A 25,132-nucleotide genomic window follows, 5' to 3' on the forward strand; every position below is an offset into this window, starting at 1 on the left:
GTTGAACAAAACCGGCCCCAGGACAGACCCCTGGGGCACTCTGCTTGTGACCGGTTGCCAGCTAGCCATGGAGCCATTGATCACTACTCGTTGAGCCCTATGCTCTAGCCAGTTCTCTATCCATTTTATAGTCCATTCATCCAACCCATACTTCTTTAACTTGCTGATAAGAATACTGTGTGAGACAATATCAAAAGCTTTGCTAAAGTCAAGGTATATCACATCCACCGCCTTCCCCACATCCACAGAGCCAGTCACCTCATCATAGAAAGCAATCAGGTTGGTCAGGCATGACTTTCCCTTAGTGAATCCATGTTGACTGTTCCTGATCACCTTCCTCTCCTCCAAGTGCCTTAAAATGGATTCCTTAAGGACCTGCTCCATGATTTTTCCAGGGATTGAGGTGAGGCTGACCTGTAAGGGCGGAGTCACTGGACCCGGGAGACAACTGACTGTAGTTCCCTAAAGGCCCCTCCCCCAGCCTAAGGGGAGGAGTCACTGGACCCGGGAGACAACTGACATCGGGGGGCAACTAATGAAAAACAGGGAGGGACGTGGGGGTCACAGGGTCAAAAAGAGGGAACCGGAGGGGGGCACCGAGCAGAGAACCCCGGACAGCGCCCACTGCTCCCGGAAGGCGTCCAGGGAGCCAGCGGACGCTGCCCAGAGGAACTCTGCCCGGATCCTCTTTCCTCCCGGGGTGACTTTTTGAAGATGGGCACTATATTTGCTTTTTTCCAGTCCTCTTTTTTGAAGATGGGACCTCCCCCTGTTGCCACGAGCTTTCAAAGATAATAGCCAATGGCTCTGAAATCACCTCAGCCAACTCTCTCAGCACCCTCGGGTGCATTGCATCCGGCCCCATGGACTTGTGTATGTCCAATCCTTCTAAATAGTCTTGGACCCATTCCTTCAGCACTGCGGGATGTTCGCCTCCTTCCCATTCTGTGCCACCCAGTGCAGCAGTCTGAGAGCTGATCTTGTCTGTGAAGACAGAGGCAAAAAAGACATTGAGTACCTCAGCTTTCTCCACATCCTCCATCACTAGGTCGCCTCCCTCATTCTCTAAGGGGCCCACACTTTCTCTAATCTTCCTCTTGTTGGCAACATGCCTGTAGAAACCCTTCTTGTTCCCCTTCACGTCCCTTGCTAGCTGCAACTCCAATTGTGCTTTGGCCTTCCTGATTTCATTCCTGCACGTTCGAGCAGTGTTTATATAATCCTCCCTAGTCATCTGACCAAGCTTCCACTTCTTGTAAGCTTCTTTTTTGCGTTTAAGTTCGCCAAGGACATCTTTGTTAAGCCAAGCTGGATGCCTACCATATTTGCTATTCTTTCTGCACATCGGGATGGTTTGCTCTTGTGCCCTCAATAAGGTCTCTTTAAAATACAGCCAGCTCTCTTGGGTTCCTTTCCCCCTCATATTAGCCTCTCAGGGAATGCTGCCCATCAGTTCCCTGAGGGAGTCAAAGTCCGCTTTTCTGAAGTCCATATCTGTTTTTTGTACTTGTTTTGTAATTGTTGGTTGTTTTTTTTAGTTTTATATGTGTTTTGAAAATTTGTAAGAGAATAAGGGAACAAGATTTGTGGTAAAATAAATTGCTTAAGTTACTAGTTGTATTAGTAAGTGGTGTGTCTAGAATTTAATCATTATATTCAATTTTTGTTTGTAATTATATAAAAAATGAATCAGTAAAAGAAAGATTCAATTTAAGTAGTTGTAGCAAGTTGATGAATAAAGGCTATTAAATGGTTAAGAATCTGAGTAAGCCTGTCAAATTTTTCTGGGAAGTTTGCTAAGTTTTCTAAGTTAACATTTCCAAGCCTTACACTCGGTCTTAAAAGGGGATATATATGAATCGCCGTAGTGCCTTAAAACACCCTTCAAACCGCTCCCGTGATTTAGGAGGCCGTTTGTCTCTGGTAATCTTGATAACCTTATCAAAACACGGCACTTAGCCATGTCAAGGGGGAGCATTTATTATATTGTGAGACATCAGTATGTCAAAATTATAATAATTCATGTGAGATATGCCATGTCAGGTAATGTTGGAAAGCCTGTAATGTGCTAAGTAAGATGATGATGTTTGTGTTCATGTGTTATGTGTGTAATGGAAGTTATGGATATGGTTGATATATCTGTATTTCAAATTGTGCTGCCTGGGTCACACCCCAGACAGGATGGCTGAAGCACTAAGCCTGCTTAATGGCCCATTAAGACATTCACAGGTGCAAGGGGCCCAAGGGGATAAAGCAGAGATATACCTGATGAGTCACCAGGACTTGCTCATGTGACTCTGGACTCCATTTTGGTTCCTGTGAAATTCCACAAGGAGCATGGCAAGGGCCAGAGGACATAAAAGGGAGGCCCGGAATCCATTTTGTCTTCAATCCTGTTCAGCCTTTAGCCACATACCTACCTCTGGATCAGCTCATCTACAACTGAACTGAAACTGGGAAACAAAGGACTGAGACCCAGCCAGGTACTGGATGTGCACCAGAGGGACTATACAAGCCTGCAAACTCCACAATTCTACTAAAAACCTGATACATACAAACAAATGATTTGAAAGTCCATATGTAATTGCTTTAATCCTTTAACATTTCTTGTATAGTTTGTTTCTTTCTTTCATTTTATAATAAACCTTTAGTTTTAGTGACTGAAGGATTGGCTGGCAGTGTGGTATTTCAGGTAAGATCCAAACTTATATTGATCTGGTGCTGTGGCTGACCCTTTGGGGTCAGGAGAAACCTTTAGTAAAGAACATAGAGTTTAAATAACTGGTCTCTTTACTGGACCTAGTGGCTGATTGGGAGCCAGAGGCTGAAATGCAGTAAAGGGGGCTGTGTGTATTGGTATTTTGGCTTCTTGATAACCAGTGTGGGGAATCAGAAGCACTGTTTGTGGCTGGTTGGGAAGTCTGACTTCAGTGTCACCCACCAGTGCTGGCAGAATCTGCTCTCCTTTTACAGCCTGCCCTGACCTTGGCATTTTCAAGTGGCTACCCTAGGCACGGAAGGGTCACAGCTTGGATCTCTGTACTTTTCTTAAATCAGCTTTGACTTGCTTTCACTCTGAACCAATCCAAGGCCTGGGAGTTCAGCGGAGCCGTGCTCTGAGGTGGAACACGTAAAGCTGGAGAGTCCCGTGCTGTTGGAAGCAGCAGATGGGTGAATAGCGTGAGTGTCCCATTGCCCAGTGGCTGGACACCTGGGGGATGCTCAGCAGGTCTGAGTGTTGGGGTGGGCCTATTGCCGGTCTGCAGTGACAGCTGGGCCTGCGTGGCCTAGAGGGGAGAGTGTGTGTCCCCCAGTGGAGGTGGGGAGCTGACCCATGGCAGGCACAGAAAAGGCTCCATGCTAGGGGCAGGTGGTAACAAGGTGCTTCGCAGCCCAGCATGCCCCCGGAAAGCACAGCATAGCAACGTACTGCAGGTTAGGGGACCTGTAAATTACAGCCCACTGCCCCAACCCAGTGAGAAGGAACAAAGGGGGGAAATGTGAGCTGAAGGTGTAGCTGAGTCTGGGAGCTGCTGGGGTTATGCTCTGCCCTGGCTGGAGCTCTGCCTAAAGCCGTGCTCTTGCCCCAGGAGACAAAAGGCAGGTACTTTGCATTACAGAGACACGAATACGGCTCCTTTGTCCCACGGTTTATATCATGGCAGCTTCTTTCTGGCAGATCCATTTGAGCTCAGAACCACATATATCAGACTTAATCTGGGTGCCTTTTAGCAGACCACAGCGGTTCCCTTCAGCAGGGCTGGAGACTGAGAAGCTGCAGACGTAAAGAGAAAGTCACTGTCATTGTGCTTCCCTTCCCTTGTCAAAGACCCAGAGATGATATTTTTCTTGAGCTTCCTTCTCTAAGGGGAAGCTTGGCTCTGGTGGTGCCCTTCATCTCTGTAACTTTCCTGCAGAGCTTCAGCTGAGACGACATCCCAGCATGTGAGATGAGTTGGGGGGTCTCTGGCAAGGAACCAACAAGGCTGAATCTCGTGGGGCTGGTGACCTGGTACTGGCTGGTTGGAAGCAGCCACCTTGAGCTCCAGCCTCAGCTTTCCTTTGAAAACCAAGTCTGAGTCTCCTGGGTGAGAGGAAACCTGCACCCTGTGACCGGCGTAAGGGATGGCTGCAGGGAGCCTGGGGGCTTCTCCAGATGCCCAGTGAGGGCTGGATTCACACACGGACTGAAGAACATAACGGCCACTTTCGGCACCTGCCTCCCAGACTCACGTCCTCCTGGGATCACAAAACCCAGCTGAGCGGCCACCAACCCTGGAGGTGCCTAACCTGCTCAGTGCCGACATTTGCAGAGTAAAGGTTTGCTACGTGCCTCTCACCATCTGCGCTGCTGCCTCCCTCTGGCTGCCTACGCCCCAGGGTGCTGCAGGAGCCAGCGGCAGACAGGCCTTCCACTGCCTGGGGGCCCTGATCCGACAGGCATGCGCAAAGGGCACTAAACAGATTGGGCCCCACAGGCAGCGCACACCAAATGGCCGGGAAGAGCAAGCGCTCCCTGATCCCCTGACCACTGGGCTCTAAGTTACTTGCCTGGAGAGTAGGAGACCCCAGTTCAACGTCCCCTTGTGCCTGCAGCGAAGGGATTTGCACAGGGGTCTCCCCCCTCCTAGAGCAGCAGTCGCTAACTCTGAGCTAGGGGATAGTCTGAGCTGGGAACAGAGGGTCCCTCAGTCTCTGCTGTTGATGCTGTTCCACTGGATTACGTAATTTAAGTAATTGGAGCAGAAGGACTAAATGTCACTTTGGTGCATGTTGCAAAGAAAAAATTTCTAGCCCCCCTCAATGCCGGCTTCTTGGAGCAGCTAGTCCTGGCACCGCACAGGGAGAGAGGATTCTTGCTTTAGTCCTCAGTGGAGCATGGGGGTGAATAGAGCTGAACGGCCTGGTAATAGTGACCACCGTGGAAATTACATTTTAGTGTCCTGGTGGGGTGGGGGGAGAGAAATACCAAACAAGCCCAGAACAGTAACATTTAACTTCAAAAAGGGGAACCACATGAGCAGGAGGACGCTCGTTGGATGGGAATTAAACAGCTGTCCCAAGGATAAAATGCCTCCTGTGCAGTATGGAGCCTATTTAAAAACACCGTGAGAGATGCTCAGACTAAGGGATTGTCTACGTTTACAGCGCTGCACTGAAGACTCTACCTATGCCAACAGGACAGCTTCTCCCCTCGGTGTAGGTACTGGGGCGGCTACACCAAGGCCTTTGCTGGCGCAGCAGAAATACCTTTAACCAACGGAGCTAGGCTGGTAAAACTTTTCAGTGTAGACAAGGCCTTAGTTCGACGTTGTACATTGAACATTCAGCAAATTACACAGTGGCGCTTTCCCCAAACACCTGTCCAACAGTACGCATCAGGCAGTACTCACCGCGCTGGGTCTAACGGGGACCCATCCACCCAGGTCCACGTCCCCTGCCAGAGTGTCACCTTAAGTCCAATCCACACGTAGCTTTCTCCTCGTATCACATCCTGTATGAAATCCTGGGAAGTGCAAAGCCGAGGGGTGGGGTGAATGTGCCGTAACAGGCTAGAATTCCCTGAGTGCTCCCGTTCGATACCTGCTCTTGGCTACAGTGGCTTTGCCCGTGATGCCAGGCAGAGAATCCATCCACACCTGAGCTAATTCACCGTCTCCCCTGGGGGGGCAGAGTCCCAGGGCAGGAGCAGGAAATGTGGCTCTCTCTGTGCAGACATGGTAACACCAGTACCAGGCCTGGGGGGTCACAGGCTGAGCTGGCCCTTTAAGGGGGTCCTGGGTTCAGTCTCACCTGTGACTAGGTGCCCCTAGACTGAGAGGTAAAGGCCGGGTGGAGCTACAAGGGCAGCCCTTAGGGGTGCAAAGGCTGCATGAGCCAGCTGGGAAGGGACGTCAGGGCTGGAAAATCTGTGGTGTTCTTGCTCTGAACTCTGTGTTCATAAGCCAGACTCTGAGAAGGGAAGAAAACACCCGAGTGGGCATTTGATTAACTGGGGACAAGGAGAAATGGGGCAGAGGGGGTTGAGGCAGGCTGGATATAAACCCCGCTGCACTGGGACTGTGCTCAGTGACTCCTGTCTCTCTCCAGCTGGAGGTTTATGATCCTATATTCTGTGTTACCATCTCCTCCTGGTTCTGGATCACCAGCATGCGAGAGCTCTTCCGCGAGCAGCTGTCACGGCTCCGAGTCCAGGCTTTACGCTCTTTAGACAGCCAGTAGCACTTGTCCCCATGCAGCTGCCAGTCCCTGGGGCAGAGTTTGCACCCAGAGCCGTCTGGCGGAAGAGATGGGAACAGAGGTGTCGTTAGTTCTGAAAACTCAAACTCTGGCTGGCTGAAAACTCCTGTTCAAAGCTGATTTTTAATGGAAAATGCTATGTTGACCACAATGAAAGTTTTTAGTTTGGCTGAAATTTTTCGTTTTTTGATGGTGGGAGGGTACTCAAAATGAAAATACTAATGAGGGATGGGGGGTGAGAGGGAGGATTTCATTCAGTTTTGGAAGGGAAATAAACACTCTTAACATTTCCTCCCCTTCTCCCCATTAGCAAAGAGGAAGGATTGTCACTTTTCTACATCCGTCAAAGCACATTAAACTTTTATTTCTGTTCATATTTTTCATGAACTAGGTTTGCAGTGTCTCAGCTCTAGTCCTAGGTATTGCTTACGTTTTCTCCTACAGGCATGGAAAGAGCCTTCAGATTCAATGTACCAGCGAGGGCTGTTCTCAGGAGTCAGTACTCAAACAGCAGGGCATGGCGTTGTTGGTCCGGACTGTGGGGCGCCAGCAGAGCTGGGAGGCCAGAGACGTGTTGCTCTCTTACTAAAGATCTGCTCTGACTCACTCAAGTTCTGGGCTCAGTGCAGGACTCACTGGCTGGGCCTGTCTGGATTGATGCAGTAAAATGTAATTCCTGGGGTTTGACCATGTCAGACCATAAAAGCTGAGCAGAGACAGGCCCAGCCTGTGCCCCGATGGGAGACCTCGAGGGAAACTCAGCGTTGAAACAAATAATACAGGTGACGGAGTGAGGAGGAGGGACACCCCCTATTAAGGCAGAACTGATCCCAGTGCCCCAACCTGGCAGTAGGGGGCGCTGTGCCACTGCTAGTGCCCTGGTTCTGCTGAGAACTAAAAACAAGGCCCACCTGGGGCACTAAGAACATAAGAGCTTCCATATGGGCTCTGCCCACTGTCCAGACGGCTCAGTGTCCTGTCTCTGACAGTGGCCATACCAGAGCTGCAGGGGGAGTGCACAGACCAGGGTAATTATGGAGTGATCCATCCATCTTTCACTCCCAGCTGCAGGTAGTCGGAGGGTCAGCATGGCACCAATCACAGGGTTGTATCCCTGAGCCTCTTGGCTAATAGCCAGTGGTGGGTCTAGCTTTCATGAATTTATTTCTTTATTTATAGCCCAGTTACCCAGTTCTTTGGCCATCACAACATCCCCTGGCAATGAGTTCCACAGGTTAGTTGTGTGTCATGTGAAAAAGTACTTCCCCTCATATTACCCTGCTGCCCATTAATTTCGTTGGGTGACCTCCTGTTTTCTGTATTGTGGGAAGGGTAAATAACACGTCTCTAGTCACTTTTTCCACACCATTCGTGTCTTGTCATCTTTGTTTCCCAGGTCCACTATATCCTTTTTGAGATGGGCTGACAAGAACTGTACAGAGTATTCAAGGTGTGGGCACTCCCTGGATTTATACAGAGGCACGATGATATTTTCTGTCTTATTTTCTATCCCTTTCCGAACAGTTCCTAACATACTGTTCGCCTTTTTGACCATTGTTGCATGTTAAGTGGAAGCTTTTATAAAACTATCCCGAGTGACCCCAAGATCTCTTTTTTGAGTCATAACAGCTCATTTAAAACCCATCATTGCATAGGTACAGTTGGGATTATTTTTCCAGTGTACGTTACCTTGCACTTATCAATAGTGATTTTCATCTGCCAGTTTGTTACCAAATCACCCACTTGTGAGAGCTCCCTCAGCAACTCCTCACAGGCAGCTTTCGCCTTAACTGTCTTGAATAATGTTGTAAATTCTGCAAACTTTGCCACTTCACTGTTCACCCCCTTTTTCCAAATCATGAATGAATATTTTCAACAGCGCTGGTCCCGGTACAGATCTTTGCCGGATGCTGCTATTTACCGCTCTCACCTGTGACAACTGACCATTTATTCCTACCCTTTGTTTCCTCTTTCAACCAGTTACTGATCCATGACAGGATCTCCCCTCTTATCCCAGGGCTACTTTATTACCTTAAGAACCTTTGGTGAGGGACCCTGTCAAAGGCTTTCAGAAAATCCAAGTACACAATATTGACTGGATCTCCCTCATCCACCTGCTTGGTGACTCCCATGAAGAATTCCCTTGACAAAAGCCATTTTGACACTTCCCCAACAAATCATGGTTATCTACGTGTCTGTTAATTCTATTCTTCACTATAGTTTCTACCACTGGTCATCACCTACAGTCCCCAGCTAAAATCTCTCCAACACATCATTAAAGATCTACAACCTATCCTAGCAGATGATCCGTCTCTCGCTCAGGCAGTGGGTGGCAGACCAATCCTTGCTTACAGACAGCCCCCCAACCTGAAGCAAATACTCACCAGCAACCATACATCCTACAAGAAGTCCAATCCAGGAACCTATCCCTGCAACAAACCCCGTTGCCAGATCTGCCCACACATCGACTGTAGTGACAGCATCACTGGTCCTAACCACATCACTCACACCATAAAGGGCTCATTCACCTGCTCATCCACTAACGTAATATATGCCATCATGTGCCAGCAATGCCCCTCTGCCATGTACATTGGCCAAACTGGACTATCACTGCGCAAAAGGATAAATGGACACAAATCAGACATAAAAAATAATAACATCCATAAACCAGTCGCAGAACACTTCAATCTCCCAGGTCACTCTGTCTCCGATCTGAAAGTTGCTGTACTTCTACAAAATAATTTCAACAACAGACTTCAAAGAGAAACTGCTGAGTTAGAAATTATCTGCAAACTTGACACATTCAAACTGGGTTTAAACAGGGATTTGGAATGGCTCTCTCATTACAGGAAGTAATTTGCTTGGATCACTCATTCTCACCTCCTACTCAATGATTGTCATTAAGCCTCAAGTACCCGCCTTTCATCCACCTCCCCCATTGTTATCTATGCCCTTGGATATGTATAGGTTGCCTCCTATATATGTTGCCTATATTTGCTGTATTATTTCTACCAACTGCATCTGAAGAAGTGAGCTGAAGCCCACGAAAGCTTATGCCTGCAGAAATTTAATTTGTTAGTTTTTAAAGTGCTACAGAACTCTCATTGTTTTTGCTGTATACAGACTAACACGGCTACCCCTCTGGAACTCTTAGACATTGTATTATTACACTGAGTAAAACTGCCTGTATTCCAGCAATGGGAATTACTCTCACCACTAAATGTCACCGCTGCTCCTCTGCTCAAACAGCTGAGAATTAATTTGCTTTACTTAAATTGTAAACTCTCTGGGACAGGCACTGTCTCTGTATATGTTTTTTTACAGCACCTGGCACAGTGGGGCCCTGGTCCACAACTGGGCCTTTTGCTCCTGCTGCAATACAAATCAATAATAATCAATACTTAGTAATACAGTAGGACAGAGAGGCCACAAGCCTGGATAGGGCCCCATTGGGCTAGATGCTGCACATACACATGGTAAGACAGTCTCTGCCCCAAAGAGCTACCAATATAAACAGCTGGAGTTACACAAAGAGAAGCAGGATGACAGGGAGAGTGAAATAACTCTATTGGTACAGAAAAACGCAGCCACAGCATTTATCCTGCACCCACCAATTGGGGTGATGAAAAGAAAAAAAAGACAGAGGCGTTTGGGGTGTATAGTACATCAGAACCAAACCTAAAGCATTACAGCATATTTAAAAGTGCCCCATCTACTGAAAAAATCACCCTGCTCTCTGAACATTGTTTTCCTGCTGCAGTTACGAGGAGACTTGATTGACAAAAAGTTGCCTTTTCTCAAAATGAAAATCTTTGCAGAAAGCTTGTTGCATTTTTACTTTTCTAGTTATTGTTGAAATAACCTTCCTCTTTCTGAACACTTTGACTAAAAAATGAAAGTTTACTCCCATGGTTAGCCCCCTTTACACTGTCACTTTGAAAATGTTGCCATCGCTCATATTTTTATCACATTTCTTGTGAAGTTCGGTGTTTTCTTTCAAGCTCCAGCTCCTGGAGTCATGGGATTATGTGAGAATCTGTTTCCATTAAAGAAAGTTTTCATCCATCAGAATTGCAGAGAAAAGCTTGACAGCATGACCCACGTGCAACCTAAAGGCTCAGAAATCGGAAAGCAAATCTAAAGAACCCAAAATGTCTAATTTTCCTACCATAAGCCAATCTCATGATTTTTTAGAGTCTGACTCATGAGTTTTGAATACTTGGGCAGCACAGCACTGGAGTAATGTAAGGGCCTTCACTATGAATGAGAATCTGGTCCAATGTATTTGAAGCTAACAGAGTCCCTTTAACATGGTTACTGGGGTTTTAGTCACAGAGTTTTGCCAAATCTTTAAGGGAGAGCGACTCATGGCTCTGGGACAGTAGGAGCTGTGGTCACCTGCCAAGCTGCCGTGGTGGGGTTCACATAGAATTGTTTTCAAGCGAGACTGGAAATCCTCCAGGCAGGAGCTGCATTCAGTTCTATTGATGATTCTGGTTTCATTATTTTCCGATGTATTCAGAGCTCCTCTGGTCTGTCCATCACATGGGATGTGCAACTGGGAAACTTCAAAACAGCATCAGCGTCAATAATAATCACTTCTATTGCAGCTATTTAGAGATTAAAAAAAAAACAATTGTGGAGGGTGTAAAATCATCAAACAGTGGAGTATCCATCACTGCTAGGGTGCGGATAGAGGAAGAGAGAATCCCGTTCACTACACAGTATAGGTGGCATTTCTGTCTTCCGTCCACATGTACCAGTGAACATGTCTCACCTGGATCACACAGGTCTCAGCTCTTAACTGCACGTTGTGCCTGTAATATTTTGCCCTGGGTGGTGATGTAATGTCTAGGATTTCATTCGCAAATGGACTGGAATCAGGAATGGAATATTCATTCCGAGTTGGTGCACCATTAAACCCAAATGGATAAATCGATTGGAACTACTTACCCCAAACCCCCAGCGCTATCACAGCTATTGTCAGGACGATGTTCCCAGCCCATCCGACCCCTACAGCGATGTGATGCCACCGGGGACATGCAGGGGAACCTATAAGAGATAATGTTGTGAGAAACACCATCAGCAGACAGTGTGAGAAATAATGAAACTACTTCTTCTCTGGAGCCTATTGCAGCCTCCTTACATGGGAATTCCCCTCCTCTCCATATAACTCGAGGGGCAGCTTTAACAAAGGCAGAATCTTTCACCCATTTCTCCCAGAAGCACCTTCACACCTTTTTCCACACTGTCCCTTATGCATTGACGACCCTCCCTCACTCATTCTACACAGCCATTCCTCTGCCCTGCTTCAGATCCTTTCTTAAGTTCCCCGTGTGTTTTGTCCCATTTATGTAGATCCCAGTTCTATAAATGCTGTTATGTGTCAGGCGTCACCAGGTGGTGCTGTTACACATGGTCAGATAAATTCCTTTCCCTCCTGTGTGTGAGCACTGGTCAGTCTTTGAAGAAATGCGATGTTATTGTTCATTTTGTGGTATAGTTACTTTGTGGGGGAGCTGTTGCACTGGCAGGGCAGTTTGCTCTCTGCCTTAATTTCTCTGACTAGAGTCACAGCTTGGGGCAGAGCTGCTTCCTGGGAACCAGGCATTGGTATTTGGTTTGAGATTCCTGAAAGAAGGGTCTGTTTGCATGCCATCTGTGAGCACGTCCATTCCAGGACTGGTGCATAGGGTGTAAATAAACAGATTGCACTGAGAAAATACCCAGCCTCCATCTCACTGAATTCTTCTCCAGTGTCAAAACAACAGGGCAGGCTCCACTGTCTACTGTCACTGAGCAGAGGGGTGACAATACTTGTGCCTGCACTTAACTTTAAGCTCATAAGTAGTCCAGTTGATTTCAACAGGGCCAGTTATATGAGAAAAGTAAAGTATGTGTGTAAGTGTTAGCAGGACTGGGGCCTTAGTTCATAAATGGTCTGGTTGAGACACCAAACGTTTGTGCAGCGCCTAGCACGAGTCCCCAGTCATGACTGGTGCTCTTGTAATAAAAATAATACTAAACCTGTCAGCCAGAGGCCCTGTCACCTCTGGGCCACGCTGGTAAATCAAACCATTTTTGAATGTTGAGAAAAGAACTAATGATGAGAGGTTGTGGGGATGGGGGAGAGAATTAATAATAAGCAGTCCAAAAAGTGTTCCCAAGTTTTATGAAATTTTAACCTCATTGTATAATCGGGAGGTGAACACCCCCCCCCCCACACACACACGCACGCACGCGCACCCCAGGTCAAAAAGTTTGCAAATGTTTTGCTGAATATTTTTCCCAATTTGGTTTTTCAAATTTTGAAATTCCAATGACATTTCAAAATTCTAAAAATTACAACCATCTTTACTAATGTGACCAGCTATTAACTAGATACACTATCAGAGCTATTTGACAATATGGCTGCAGGGTAAATCTCTTGCTGATGCATCAGTACCGGTCGCGTAGAAAGGAGTAAGGCAGTGGAAAATTAGGCTCTGCATCACAGTTACACACATGCTGCTCTGTTGTAGGCAATGGGTTTGTCTATATGTCAGTGAGAGCCTAAGTTAAATATAATGGATATGGCTGGTTAAATTTTCCATCAAAACTATTTTTCAATAGAAAATTGAGTTGAATTTGCTAAAACTGTAGAAAATATTGATTTCTTTTTGTCAAAAAACTGAATACCCCCAAAATGCAGTATTTTGATTCTGAAATGTCACCCACTGTGGGTCTCATAGAATTGTAGTTTGGGCATCTTATTTCCCTATTCTCATAGATGGGCTGCAGGGCCACCCAGAGGAGATGTTTAAAAGGGTAGATTGCTCCACGCCTCCCATTTGAGAGTGTCCCAAAACCTGTGGAACAATAGGGTTATTGGATGAAACATGGAAGCGTGGAGAGTCTCAGTTTCAGATTTTGCTCCAGGCCCCCAAACACGCCCTGATACACCAGGCTCACCAGCCACACTACATTTCATGATGTACCATGGCCATGTGAGTGTTGTTCTGAGAACTGGGCAGGGTTGCCAATCATCTGTAAATTTACAGAGAGTCTGTTAAAAAATGTACAATTTTAACACTGTCCATAAACGTGTAAATAAATGAAAATGTCTGTGAAACTGGACAGAAATAAAACACATTGTATTTTGTCATTGATTGGCATCGTTCAGAATCACGTCTTGTGTTGTAAAACTGCACTGACCATGTCTTTATCAATTTCCTGTTTTCTATTCTTGCACACGCCCAAAGAACCTGATTGATCAATTAACTGCAGCTAAAACAATTGCGTAATTCTGAATATCTGTGTACAGAATATTGCGAGTGAGTACACACTTTGTGACATTATTGTATTGTTTATGGTATTTTTAGTGATGTCAGTAAAAAATTTATCGTGCCAGTAAAAAAGATCAGCTTCAGATCTTCACATCAGTAAAAACTATACAAATTTACCCTAATTGTGAGCTCAAATGTGAAAGGTGAGAAAGTTTGTTACATGTCACAACAACCTATAATAATAAATGTTGATAGGAAGAGGTGCAAAAGGGAAATGGAAAGACTGAACTCATTCAAACAAAAAAGCCTACGGATACAAATCAAGGCCTGTGTTAAGATCATGTTTGGTAAACAAGAAGAGTGTGGGACTGGAAATTAATGAACCAACGTTGACGTGTCAGAAAGTAGGCTTACTTGGTAAATAAAATAGTGAGGAGATGGGTTATTCCACCCACCACTCTGTTTCGGGGTCCTTAAAAGAATTTTTGGGGGAGGGGTGTGGAAAAGAGAAAGCCGAGAAGAAGCTGTCTGCCAACAACCACTACAGCAAGCGTTACCATCATGGTTGCCACGCCAACCGTCTTCTAAGACCCTGAGATCCACTGCTACCCCATTGGGCCTTCATCATCCTGATCTTGAAAGACATCCTGACCAGACTGGGCCAGATAGAGGAACCCAGATGACATTGCTACTTCCACCTGCTCTGGCTAAATTCCAAACACCGCCTGGGATGTGAGACTTCGTCACCCTCCCCGCCTTGTAAGTTCTTTTTTCCTTCAAGTAAATCTGTAACCTTACTGTACTTATGGAAAATACACTGTAAAATAGCTAGTTAATATTTACATTTTTTTTTTTTCCCTAAACAGCCTGCAAAGTATCAAGATTTTAAACTCATTTAATTAATTTCAGGAGAATCACAAATTATTTATGATACTCAGACTGCAGCCGTTAAGTTAAATTGCAACACGTGGTTCTTTGTATTTTCAGTATTCCTAAAATATTGATAACGTGTCATTGTCCTCATCCCCCCTAACTCCCGACTCTCCACGCTTCAGCTGAGCTACAGTGCAATAACTCACTGTCTGTCCTACACTCACAAACAGAACACACCATCTCTGTCCCTGGAGAGCTTCCCTGGTTTTGTGTCCATTTCAGCATCCAGTAGAAAAATCCCCTTCATTATCTCTGTCATTCCCATCTCCCGTTGGCCAGGTTCTTCTCCTTTCTTCCTCTTTTCTGGTCCCAGTAACTACGTCCATAAATTTATAGACAGTCAGTAAAAAAATGTACAATTTTAACACTGTCCGTAAACCCGTAAATAAATGAAAATGTCCGTGAAATTCAGTAGAAATAAAACATTGTATTTTGACATTGATTGGCATCATTCAGAATCACTTCTTTAATCAAAACTGCACTGACCATGACTTTATCAGTTTTCTGTTTTCTATTATTGCACCTGCCCAAAGAACCCAACTGATCAATTAACTGCAGCTAAAACAACTGCATAATTCCCAATTCCCATGTACAGAATATCGCAAGTGAGTACACACTTTTGTGACATTATTGTATTGTTTATGGTATTTTTAGTGAAGTCAATAAAAAGTTTACCGTGTCCGTAAAAAAAATCAGCTTCAGATCTTCACATCAGTAAAAACTAAAATGCAAGGTTGGCAGCCCCGTAAACTGAGTTCCTACATTCCTCAGATACTGGGCTTCCCTCTCCCTATGGAGGCTAACAGATCCTCCTCCCTCCTGCCCCACAGTTTGGGCTGGCCCTAGACCAAATGGCATCACAGGCAAGGAACGTGGCCCCTTCCCCCACTTGTTGAACTTTTGAATACCTTATTTTTATTTCATTTGTAGCCCATTTCACCCCGAGCCTGGTGCCCCCCATGCCCGGCACCCCAGTCAATCACCTGGGTTGCCTACCCCTAAACCTACCCCTGCCCGCAGTACCTGACCCTCTGCACATAATTGGCTCCCTACCTAGTTTCAGATTCCACCTCTTCTCTCAGACCTATGTGGATTTTAACCTTCTCTCCAACAAAACAATTACATTCTATTCTACGAGCTTCCCACCTTCCTCGTGCTCAATCATTCTTCCTCCGACTCGCCCCGTGTGCTGCTCTCTGCCCCTCACTAGAACCCATTATGCTATGTATTGTTACTTCAGTGGTTTGCTGGTATGCCGCAAATGTGTCTGAAATAAGTAGGAAAGTGTCACACAAAGCACAGCTGGATGGTATTGCACTTGTACTTCCATGTTTACACTGTCAGTGGCTATGAAGTTTTCTGTGACACAAACTAAAGTGCACTAGATCACCTTAATGCAATTCAGTTACCAAATGCTGAGAGTGGTACAGAATTTCACATTAGCTAAGTCCCACCATACATAAAGCACAGAGCTGCTTCTTGGCTTTGGACACAGCTTCTCTAAGGTATCTGTGCTGCAAGCCAAACACAAAATATCTTAGAAAAAAATTCCAGAGGAGTAGCCGTGTTAGTCTGTCTACAGGAAAAACGAGAGTCCTGTAGCACTTTAAAGACTAACAAAATTTTGTTAGTCTTTAAAAAGAGCTACAGGACTGTTATTTTTTTAGAAAAAAAAATGGTATTCTAACCAAAGACTGAGCATATCAAAACAAAAATAGAAAACAAAATCCACTTACTGAGGTGCTGAGATTGTTGTGGTGGTCTTGAAGAGGAACTGGCTCCAGGAATATGTAAATCAGCATAAATTATATCTCCAGCCATGGCAAGTACAGAGGAAGGTGAGAGCGTACAGAAGGGAGATCTGTGCCTAAGAACAGTCTCATGCATGTGTCTGCCCTCTGCTGAACAGTAACGTATTAATATTCTGTTCTATGTAAGATCTTATGCCGCGCTCATCACCTTAGTGTCTGAGACTTCTAGTAGTGCATTAAGCAATGTGACTAACATCTGTTATGTGTTTGTTCTCTCATCACTTCCCCAGAGGAAAATGTGCAGTGGAGTGTCTTGGTTTGGTGGGGTCGGGGTTTTTTGTTTTGCTTTTTGATATAAATATACTTGTTGCTGTGCGTTTGTATTAGAGATGGCAAGGTCAAAGAAATGTGCCCTGCACTTGGAGTGGAAGATGGCAAAGTTTGTGATGATCTGTAGTTCTCGGGGGAGTTCGTTCCAGAGAAAGTTCTGTCTCCTGCACAGACAGGCTTTGTCCTTCTTGCTGAGAGTTTCCTTGAGCCGGAGAAAATGAAGTTGTCGACCTCTATCTTCATCCTAGAGCTTTAGATCATTATTTCGCTACCCTGGGCCCAGGCCATGGAGTGCTTTGAAGACAAGAGCCGAGAGCTTGAACTTGATGCAGAGTTCTATGGGAAGCCAGGGTTGAGAGCGGGAGAGGTTTGATGTGTTCATGGTAGCCTGTGCTGCTGAGACACATCTCTGCCGACTGCTTCCACCTGAGTCCAGGTCATCTGACCCGTTCACCTTGTGGCTGCATGTATATGCTGAAAAGGACTGCGGAGAAAATCGGTCCTTGTCCGACTCCAAGTGAGGGGTCCGGTGGTGGGAGTGCAATTTCCCATCACTACTCATCACCAGGAAGGACTCAAACCATTTCAGCAGGTATTTCAGGCCAGCTTCCTGTCTGGAGGAGAAATCGATGACAAAGAGGTTATATCCTAGTTTATTATTATTATTATAAATAAACCCTTGTCCCAGGGCACCTCACTCACTGCCAGACTGGCACCTTCTCCTGGTACTCTGGGGATTGGCTCGAGGCTAACGCCCCCCCATCTGTGGTTTGCACACCATCACTCCATCTCTGCTGTCTGCCTGCAGCCCCTCTTGCTGCTTCCGGAACTGCAGCATCCTCTTCATGGCTTGGCCCTCCAGCTGTGTTATTGTCCGTATTTCCCCCTTCCTGGGGAGGTTTAACTCATCATTAGTCCTAGGCAGACTTCTTCCTCATGGCCTCACTCACCCTATGGCTGATTGGGGAACCCGGGTCCACCCTCTTCTTCAGCTTCCTACCCAGGGACCCTGAGCTCAGCAGTCCTGCATTAAACCCTGCCGGGTGAATGTGGGGTAGATACATCCCATCATACCCATCTTCCTGACTCAACTCTCTGCATGGGTGGTGAGTATCACAGGCCTGAGAAGCCTTAGCCTTCCCAAACAGTCTGTCTATACAGATAGATAGGTCATTTCCAAAGGGAGGGCAATGGGATGTCTAAAAACTGGATATGGGATGTTGTCAGTATGCTGTTCTCGAGCACAATGTCAAAACAACTGCTTCAAAGTAGCTGAAGTCTGGTGAGAAGGGACTGATGTGGATGATGTTGTTGGGCAGTATCTAGGTGGCTCAGAACTCTATCTGGAGACATCCTGAGGTCTCTTTGTTACTGGGATGTAGACACGCAGAAAAGTCACACAGTAAACTTAACATGAGCACAGCATCACTAGTCTTTTGAGAAAATAGCTTAGTTCCCTGAAACGATTTTGGGAGGTCAGGGGCTTGCAACAGAAAAGTATGTCTCATCAAGATGGCTGTCACCATAGAGCATGGAGCTGTCTGCTGCATCAATAGCCTCTTGGAGGAACATCAGGGCAGTGAAGTGTCCTTTGGAGACTATGGCCAAGAACTGTTCTTTGTATTCTTCAGGCAACCTTAATGTGATTTTTGAAACTGCTGATCAATTATGAGAAATATATTTGGCCAATAATGGCTGATAATTTGACACCTTAATCGGAAGGCTCGCAATGATATAGGCCTTCCTCACATACAAGTCCATTCTCTTAAACTCCTTGTCTTTCGGGGTAGTGTTTGGGCATCTGCCTTGTTTGTTCATTTGTTGCTGTGACTACTAGAGAATCTGGGACAGGGCTGGTGAAGAAATAATAATATTCTTTCTCTGGAACTTGATATTGTCTAATCCGGTGGTTCTCAACCTTTCCAGACTGCTGTACCCCTTTCAGGAGTCTGATTTCTCTTGCGTACCCCAAGCTTCACCTCACTTAAAAACTACTTGCTTACAAAATCAGACATAAAAATACAAAAGTGTCACAGCACACCATTACTGAGAAATGGCTTTTTTTCTCATTTTTACCCTGTAATTATAAAATAAATCAATTGGAATATAAATATTGTACTTATATTTTAGTGTATAGTCTATAGAGCAGTATAAAGAAGTCATTGTCTGTATGAAATTTTAGGTTGTACTGACGTCGCTAGTGCTTTTCCTGTAGCCTGTTGTAAAACTAGGCAAATATCTAGATGAGTTGATGTACCCCCTGGAAGACCCCTGCATACCCCAGGGGGTATGTGTGCCCCTGCTTGAGAATCCACCTGTTCAGCAGTGGGTGGAATAGAAGCTAGTGTCTGCCAAAGAGTCTTAGCAGGTTTCAGCAGAGCTTCATTAATAGGACGGGCAGGCGTCTACAGGATATCCAATTGTTTGTGTGTGTTGTCTTGCACAAGTTCTTTTTGCACTCCCAGAGAAGCATCCACTCTCCTCAGGAGGTGTTGAAAGACCTTAAAGTTTTGGAATTAACCAACCCGTTTATGGGAATTGCCTGTCCCTTGCAGTTTTGCCCTCTTTAAGCTATCTCAGCATGGCTCCCCTAGAGCAGTGGTTCCCCCCGTGTTCCACAGACCCCTGGTGGTCTGCACGGCAACTACAGGGGGTCCACGGAAAAGAAAAACAACAACATCCTCACTAAGGAAATATACAATTTCAAACAAAAAATAATTTCATAAGGTGTGTACATTACAAATGATTACTGAGTGCGTATTATTTCTTTGTTATTACGTTAGATTTCCATAAAAAACCGGAGTGTAAAAAACAACTAGTAACATGTGATGGTCTGAAATGTTTGGAGGTTGAAAAGGGGTCCGCACACTGGGAAAAGGTTGGGAACCGCTGCCCTAGAGGCCAGTGTCACACCTTGGACAAAACAGAAGTCTATCGTGCAGAGTCTGAAGAGGAGGAGGGAATATCACTCTCCTCTCAGTGGGAGAGCACTTCTCGTGGGCTTTGGAACAGACACGGAAGTATCTGACAGCACCAGTGGAAGCAGATGAGGCGGATGGAAGGTCAAAAGGTGAGTCGGTGTTGGATGCTGGCGGAGCTGATGTGGACTGCATCAGGGATGCAGGAGAAACCGATGGTGCCTCCGTGGCAGACGGTGACACCAGTGGCTACATAGCTGAGGCTGCTGTGACTGGAATCAGAGGAGGCACTTGCAGCACAGGTGAGATTGGCAGAGATAAACACAAATGTTTGTGGTGTCGATGGCACTGACAGCCCAGGTAGGTGCACAGCTGCCAACACGGGTACCAGACCTGACGGTGCTGGGGTCAGAGATCTCTCCAGGAAAGGTGAAAGCACCGGTTTTGATGGCACCTCCTCAGAGGCCTTGGTCCTTACAACCAGACCTCAGCTCAGCCCTGGAGGACTTGTTTGGTGCCTTTTTGTGAGGTGAAAAATGAGACTTGGACCGTCTATCAGTGTCAGATGGCTCTGGCTGCTTTGAGGAGACCGCGGGATAGGAAGAGGAGTGATGTTTCTCATCCAAATCCAGTTTTGGAGCCAGGGCAGCTGCAGGGGTATGCCCCGTGAAGGAGCTTTTCCTGAAACACAGATCTCAGCATGTCCACCAGAGCATAAGGGAGGGAGAGGAGGGTCAGGAAAAGGTTGATAAAGGGGCTCCCCTCCCCTCCTGACTTAGTCATGCCAAGGTTGCAAAGGCCTGCTGAAAGGCCTATCCATTTTGCCTGCTGTTAGCAACAAGTATGATACACGATCACGTGGTCCTTGGCCCTTTTACTGCTCTATTCAAAATCTCCCCGTGCAACTGGTGAGGCCACATTTGGAGTATTGTGTCCAGGTTTGGGCCCCCACTACAGAAAGGATGTGGACAAATTGGAGAGAGTTCAGCAGAGGGCAACAAAAATGATTAGGGGGCTGGAGCACATGATTTATGAGGAGAGGCTGAGGGAGCTGGGCTTATTTAGCCTGCAGAAGAGAAGAGTGACGGGGGATTTGATAGTGGCCTTCAAGTACCTAAACGAGGATTCCAGGGAGGATGGAGTGAGGCTGTTCTTGGTGGTGGCAGACAACAGAACAAGGAGCAATGGTCTCAGGTTGCAGTGGGGAAGGTCTAAGTTGCATATTGGGAAAAAAAAACATTTTCACTAGGAGGGTGATGAAGCACTGGAATGGGTTCCCTAGGGAGGTGGTGGAATTGCCATGCATAGAGCTTTTTAAGGCCACGCTTGACACAGCCCTGGCTGGGATGGGTTAGTTGGGGTTGGTCCTGCTGTGAGCAGGGTCTGGACTAGATGGTCTCCTGAGGTCCCTTCCAACTCTAGGATCCTATGTTTCGAACACCAACAGGGCTATGCAGTTAACAGATAGCAAAGGCCTCTCTGCAAAGAACCAGGACCTAACCGCAGTGAACAAACAGTGTTAGAATGTCCTTCAGATGTCTTGTTCTTCTCCACTAGGTTTTCAAGCTTACTCTTTGTACGCTGAGGTGCGAAAGCTTTGAAGTGGACAGCTTAATAGTTAAAACCCTCCATTTCCTTTCTTTGAAACCAAGCAAACAGCAGAATGCTTTGTAAGGTTATATTTAACTCAGTGTGGGCTGTAACACTCTAATGTACATTATTGTATTGTCTGATTTGCACTGCAACTAAAACAAACTCCACCTGTCTCTAGCAAGACCATTATAGTGTCCTTCTTTAGTTCTTGTTCTTAAAGTGCTGCTGTTAAACAGCCAACGTGTTTCATCCCAGAACAGCAGCACTTCAATGGACGATGAAACAATAAACCAGAGGGTTGGAATCTGCAATAATTACGCAGATAAAACTCACAGAAAAATAAATGTAGAGTCACTATTTCAAACTTCTAAACTTGCTGGGGTTTTTTACATGTAACTATTTATGCACAAGTAATCTGTACAAAAGACATTTGCAGTTATTAACAAATGTACTGTGTACAGAATGGGCTATTTGTACACACGGATGTGGTCTGTAATTGTAAAACAACACTTCTGGGTGGGTTGTTGGCAGGTTGGGTTGTTGAAGCAAACTTCTTGATCTAAATACCTTTACTGCCTGAGCTAAAAAACCTCTGTAGTTCAGAGAGGTAATGGACTCACATGTCTGTGGTGTAGCCATTGAGGGATTTGTAATGCCACCAGGTAAGCGTGGGTTACTGCTGCACAGTTATGCGTATGAAGTTTAGTGGTCATTTTCCAAAGCCGTTTTGAACTACAGCTGGTAAATAAATTTTCATTGAAAGGTTTTTCTACAAAAAGTGACTTTCCAACCAAAACGATAATATTCGCAGAAACTGTTAATTTGGGTTAATTACTTTTTCCTTGAGGAAAATTTATTTTTTTTGTTTGGTTTGGTGGGGAAAAAAAAAAAAAAATCCCCCCCCCCCCTTTTTTTTTTTTTTTTTTTTATAAATAAATAGTCTCCCCACCCACCACATCTCTTTCCACTGGGAGAAAAGTAAAAGAATTTTCCCCCTCACGAAGAATGAACACAATTTTTCCAAAATAAAAATATTTTTTTTGAAACATTTCCTTGAAAATTTAATGACAAATTTGAACCCCACACACCTCCCTGCCCAAGAGAGTTTTGCACTCAATATATTTACAATAGGAATAGACAAAAAGGTGGAAGAAAAGAGGTTTATCCCCATTTTACAGATGGGGAACTAAAAGAAGCCGTCCTAAGGTGCCCATATTTAAAAGTGAATAAAAGATGGAGCCACAGTTTGTTTCAGCATGTGATCTGCATCTATGATTCTTTGGTTTAACTTTATTTTTTGTCCACACAATATAATCTTCCTCATCTTAAGGTTCTGAGGTGTCTAGTCTAATGAACACCTGAATTATTGTCCTTCTATTTGTGTCTACGCATGTGTCTAAGCTTCCTGTGTGGTTTCTCAGTGCAGACACTTGAGAAGGTGTCATCTCTGCTGTGGGCATATGCCCTTACTTGGACTGTCTCAGTACAGGTGTGGGTAGCACATCTCTTAATTTTCTAATCATGTGTTAGGAGACAAAACCCAAAACACAGGGTGCAGGCTGAAGATGATTACACAGTACTAAATCTCCAGTTGCAGAGGAGAAACACCAACTGCCCAACTCAGCTGGGATCCAAGGTAGAATAATTATTGTACTTAGCACTTGACATTTTTCAAAGCACTAGTACTAATTAGGGGTGCAATTTTCATAAGTGTCTAATAATAGGCCTTGGTCTACACAGTTTTGTATCAGTTTAACTATTTTAGTTTGGGGGTGTATATATATATTTTTTTTTTTACCAATATACTTATACTACTATAACCCTAGTGTGGATGCAGTATTACCAGAAAAAATGTGCCTTACAATGACAGCTTATTAAGTTCAGATTTTAATCATACCCATCTGGTGCAAATCTGTCTCCTTGAGCTGGGAAGCACACCCCTTACGCCAAGTGCAGAGGTCCCCTTAGAGTCACTTTTCAGAGCAGAGCTGCACTATTAGGTGGACTGACCCCTTTGCACTTAGCAGGATCAGCTCCCCACGTGTATCAATCAGAGCTGCTGACAACAGGGGTTAAAACAAGATTTTATTAATGTTCCTCCTGCACAGCCAGCAACAACTACAGTAGAACCGCAGAGCTGCACACACCAGAGTTACAAACCGACCGGTCGACCACACACCTCATTTGGGACCAGAAGTACTCTATCAGGCAGCAGCAGAGACCAAAAACAAAGCAAATGCAGCACAGGACTGTGTTAAATATAAACTACTAAAAAATAAAGGGAAAGTTAAAAAAAGATGTGACAAAGTAAGGAAATTGTTTCCGTGCTTGTTTCATTTAAATTAAGATGATTAAAAGTAGCATTTTTCTTCTGCATAGTAAACTTACAAAGCTGCGTTAAGTGAATGTTCAATTGTGAACTTTTGAAAGAACAACCATCACGTTTTGTTCAGCGTTATGAACATTTCAGAGTTACAAACAACTTCTGCTCCCCAGGTGTTCGTAATGCTGAGGTTCTACTGCACCGAGGAGGAAGCTGAATTCTAAAGGCCTGATTTTCCATCGCCCTGTGACACACGCACTCCTTTACATTAGTGCAAAGTGGGTGTACAATTATTCTTATAGGTGGTGGTTGCAGCACTTTTAACAGGGGGTCAAACTTTTTTTTCTGGGACTCCTTTGAAAATATTTCAGGCTGTAAGGACCTCCTCCCAAAAAGTGATGACCTCCCCGCGCCCCCATGCCATGCCACCCTTACTTCTGTGCTGCTGCTGGGGGAGGGACGGCGCTGCCTTCAGAGCACCCAGCCAGCAGCCACTGCTTTCCGGCAGCCCAGCTCTGAAGGGCTCTGGCTGTCAGCCATGCAGGAGGCTGACACCTGCAGCCACGGCTTGCGGAGTCTGACAGCTCACAACCCCCCCATAATAGCCTTGTGACTGCATGAGGGGTCCCGACCCCCTGTTTGAGAACCCCTGAGCTATAGTTAAGGTTGCCTGATGCTTCCTGTTACAAAAGCCTCTTTTCAGCTGCTTACAACATTGCCAACCGAACTGTTTGGATTAAAATTTCCCATGCCAGGTGCCCGTCTTCAGCTGAATGATTAAGTTCTGAGAGGTCCAGTCTACGGACACACTGAATTATCGCCTTTCCCCTTGTGTCCATGACAGCACTGAAGCTTCCATGTGGTTTCCCCCTTATGGAGATGTGATTGTCCAGTGTAGGGCATAGGCCTGCACTGGGGAAACAATCTCAATACAGGTCCTGCCAGTGCTTCCTAATCACTTGCCAGAAGATAAAACCCAAGACTAGAAGATGCAAGATGAAGCAGGTTACACTATGAACTCTACAGCCCAAGATGAGAAACTCCAGCTACCCACTCCCAGGTAGAATTACAATACTGAGCATTTCAGAGAGTTTTTGAAGCACTGAATATTGATCAGGCTGGCTCTGGCTGTCTGCCAGTTATTCCCCTGTAACTGTCATGGGCCCTACCAGATAAACTATCAGCATGGAGATCGCTCACATTGGGCATACACCAGATCAGTGAGGGTTTCTTCCAGCGGGGAGTGAGTGACTGAGATCAGGGAGGGCTCTGGCAGCGTGAAGGCAGGTCATCTGGGAAACCTATTAGGGCGTCCAGCTGCTGTAAAACTTCTCTATTAACAAGCTTCCTCCCAAGTGAGCTCCACAGAACACAGTTAGCTATCCAGGTACCGGCCACCTCTAAACTAGCTCATTTCTAATGGCTAATCAGTCAGTGGTGTGAGATCTCTCTCTGTCCCTGTCAGTCCTGGCTGGGTCACTAGATAAATGCTCTGAGCCATGACTGTCTGAAGCAGGAGCAATGACATCTAGAGGCCAGGCAGGGTAAGCACTGGTGGCTATAGATTTTAGTACTGAATTACTGTAATTATGTCTGGATCACCACAGGTGTGAATATTAGCATCAAATATATACAACAGTATGGAAATGTATTCATCGATCTTTTCTCCCTGTGGATCTCAGAACACTCTACGGGTTCTAGAATACAAAATCTCGGTACCCAGGGTTCCTCCCACGCACCCTCCCCATTCCTTACAGGCAGCCTTTCTACAGCAAAAAC

At 45.5% G+C, this 25,132-nt stretch overlaps 1 protein-coding gene across 1 annotated transcript; it reads right to left on the bottom strand.

The window, feature by feature from the left end:
- Positions 1-3,643: 3,643 nt before the first annotated feature.
- On the bottom strand, positions 3,644-16,259 carry LOC137166017 (killer cell lectin-like receptor subfamily B member 1B allele C). Its single transcript, XM_067567583.1, has 6 exons — positions 16,175-16,259; positions 11,190-11,292; positions 10,639-10,721; positions 6,123-6,277; positions 5,394-5,506; positions 3,644-3,775 (listed from the first exon to the last, which is right to left on the bottom strand). Exons 1-6 carry the CDS (start codon positions 16,257-16,259, stop codon positions 3,652-3,654), a joined length of 663 nt encoding a protein of 220 aa, XP_067423684.1. The 3' UTR covers positions 3,644-3,651.
- Between the last annotated feature and the right edge of the window lie 8,873 nt (positions 16,260-25,132).

The sequence above is a fragment of the Emydura macquarii genome, unplaced genomic scaffold, assembly GCF_026122565.2.
Source record: "Emydura macquarii macquarii isolate MOO-44397 ecotype Brisbane River unplaced genomic scaffold, CSIRO-AGI_Emac_v2 contig_2772, whole genome shotgun sequence".
Taxonomy (NCBI): Eukaryota; Metazoa; Chordata; order Testudines; family Chelidae; genus Emydura; species Emydura macquarii.

Bases quoted from the DNA above. Each gene is read 5' to 3' on its own strand.
- LOC137166017 (XM_067567583.1), bottom strand. From the start codon at position 16,259: ATGGCTGGAGATATAATTTATGCTGATTTACATATTCCTGGAGCCAGT. The intron at 6,278-10,638 runs GTGACCACAGCT...CTCTTCCGCCAG, and splicing joins CCACCACGGCAGCTTGGCAG to ACGGCTCTGGGTGCAAACTC. The intron at 3,776-5,393 runs GTGAGTACTGCC...TTACGTCTGCAG, and splicing joins TCCCCGTTAGACCCAGCGCG to CTTCTCAGTCTCCAGCCCTG.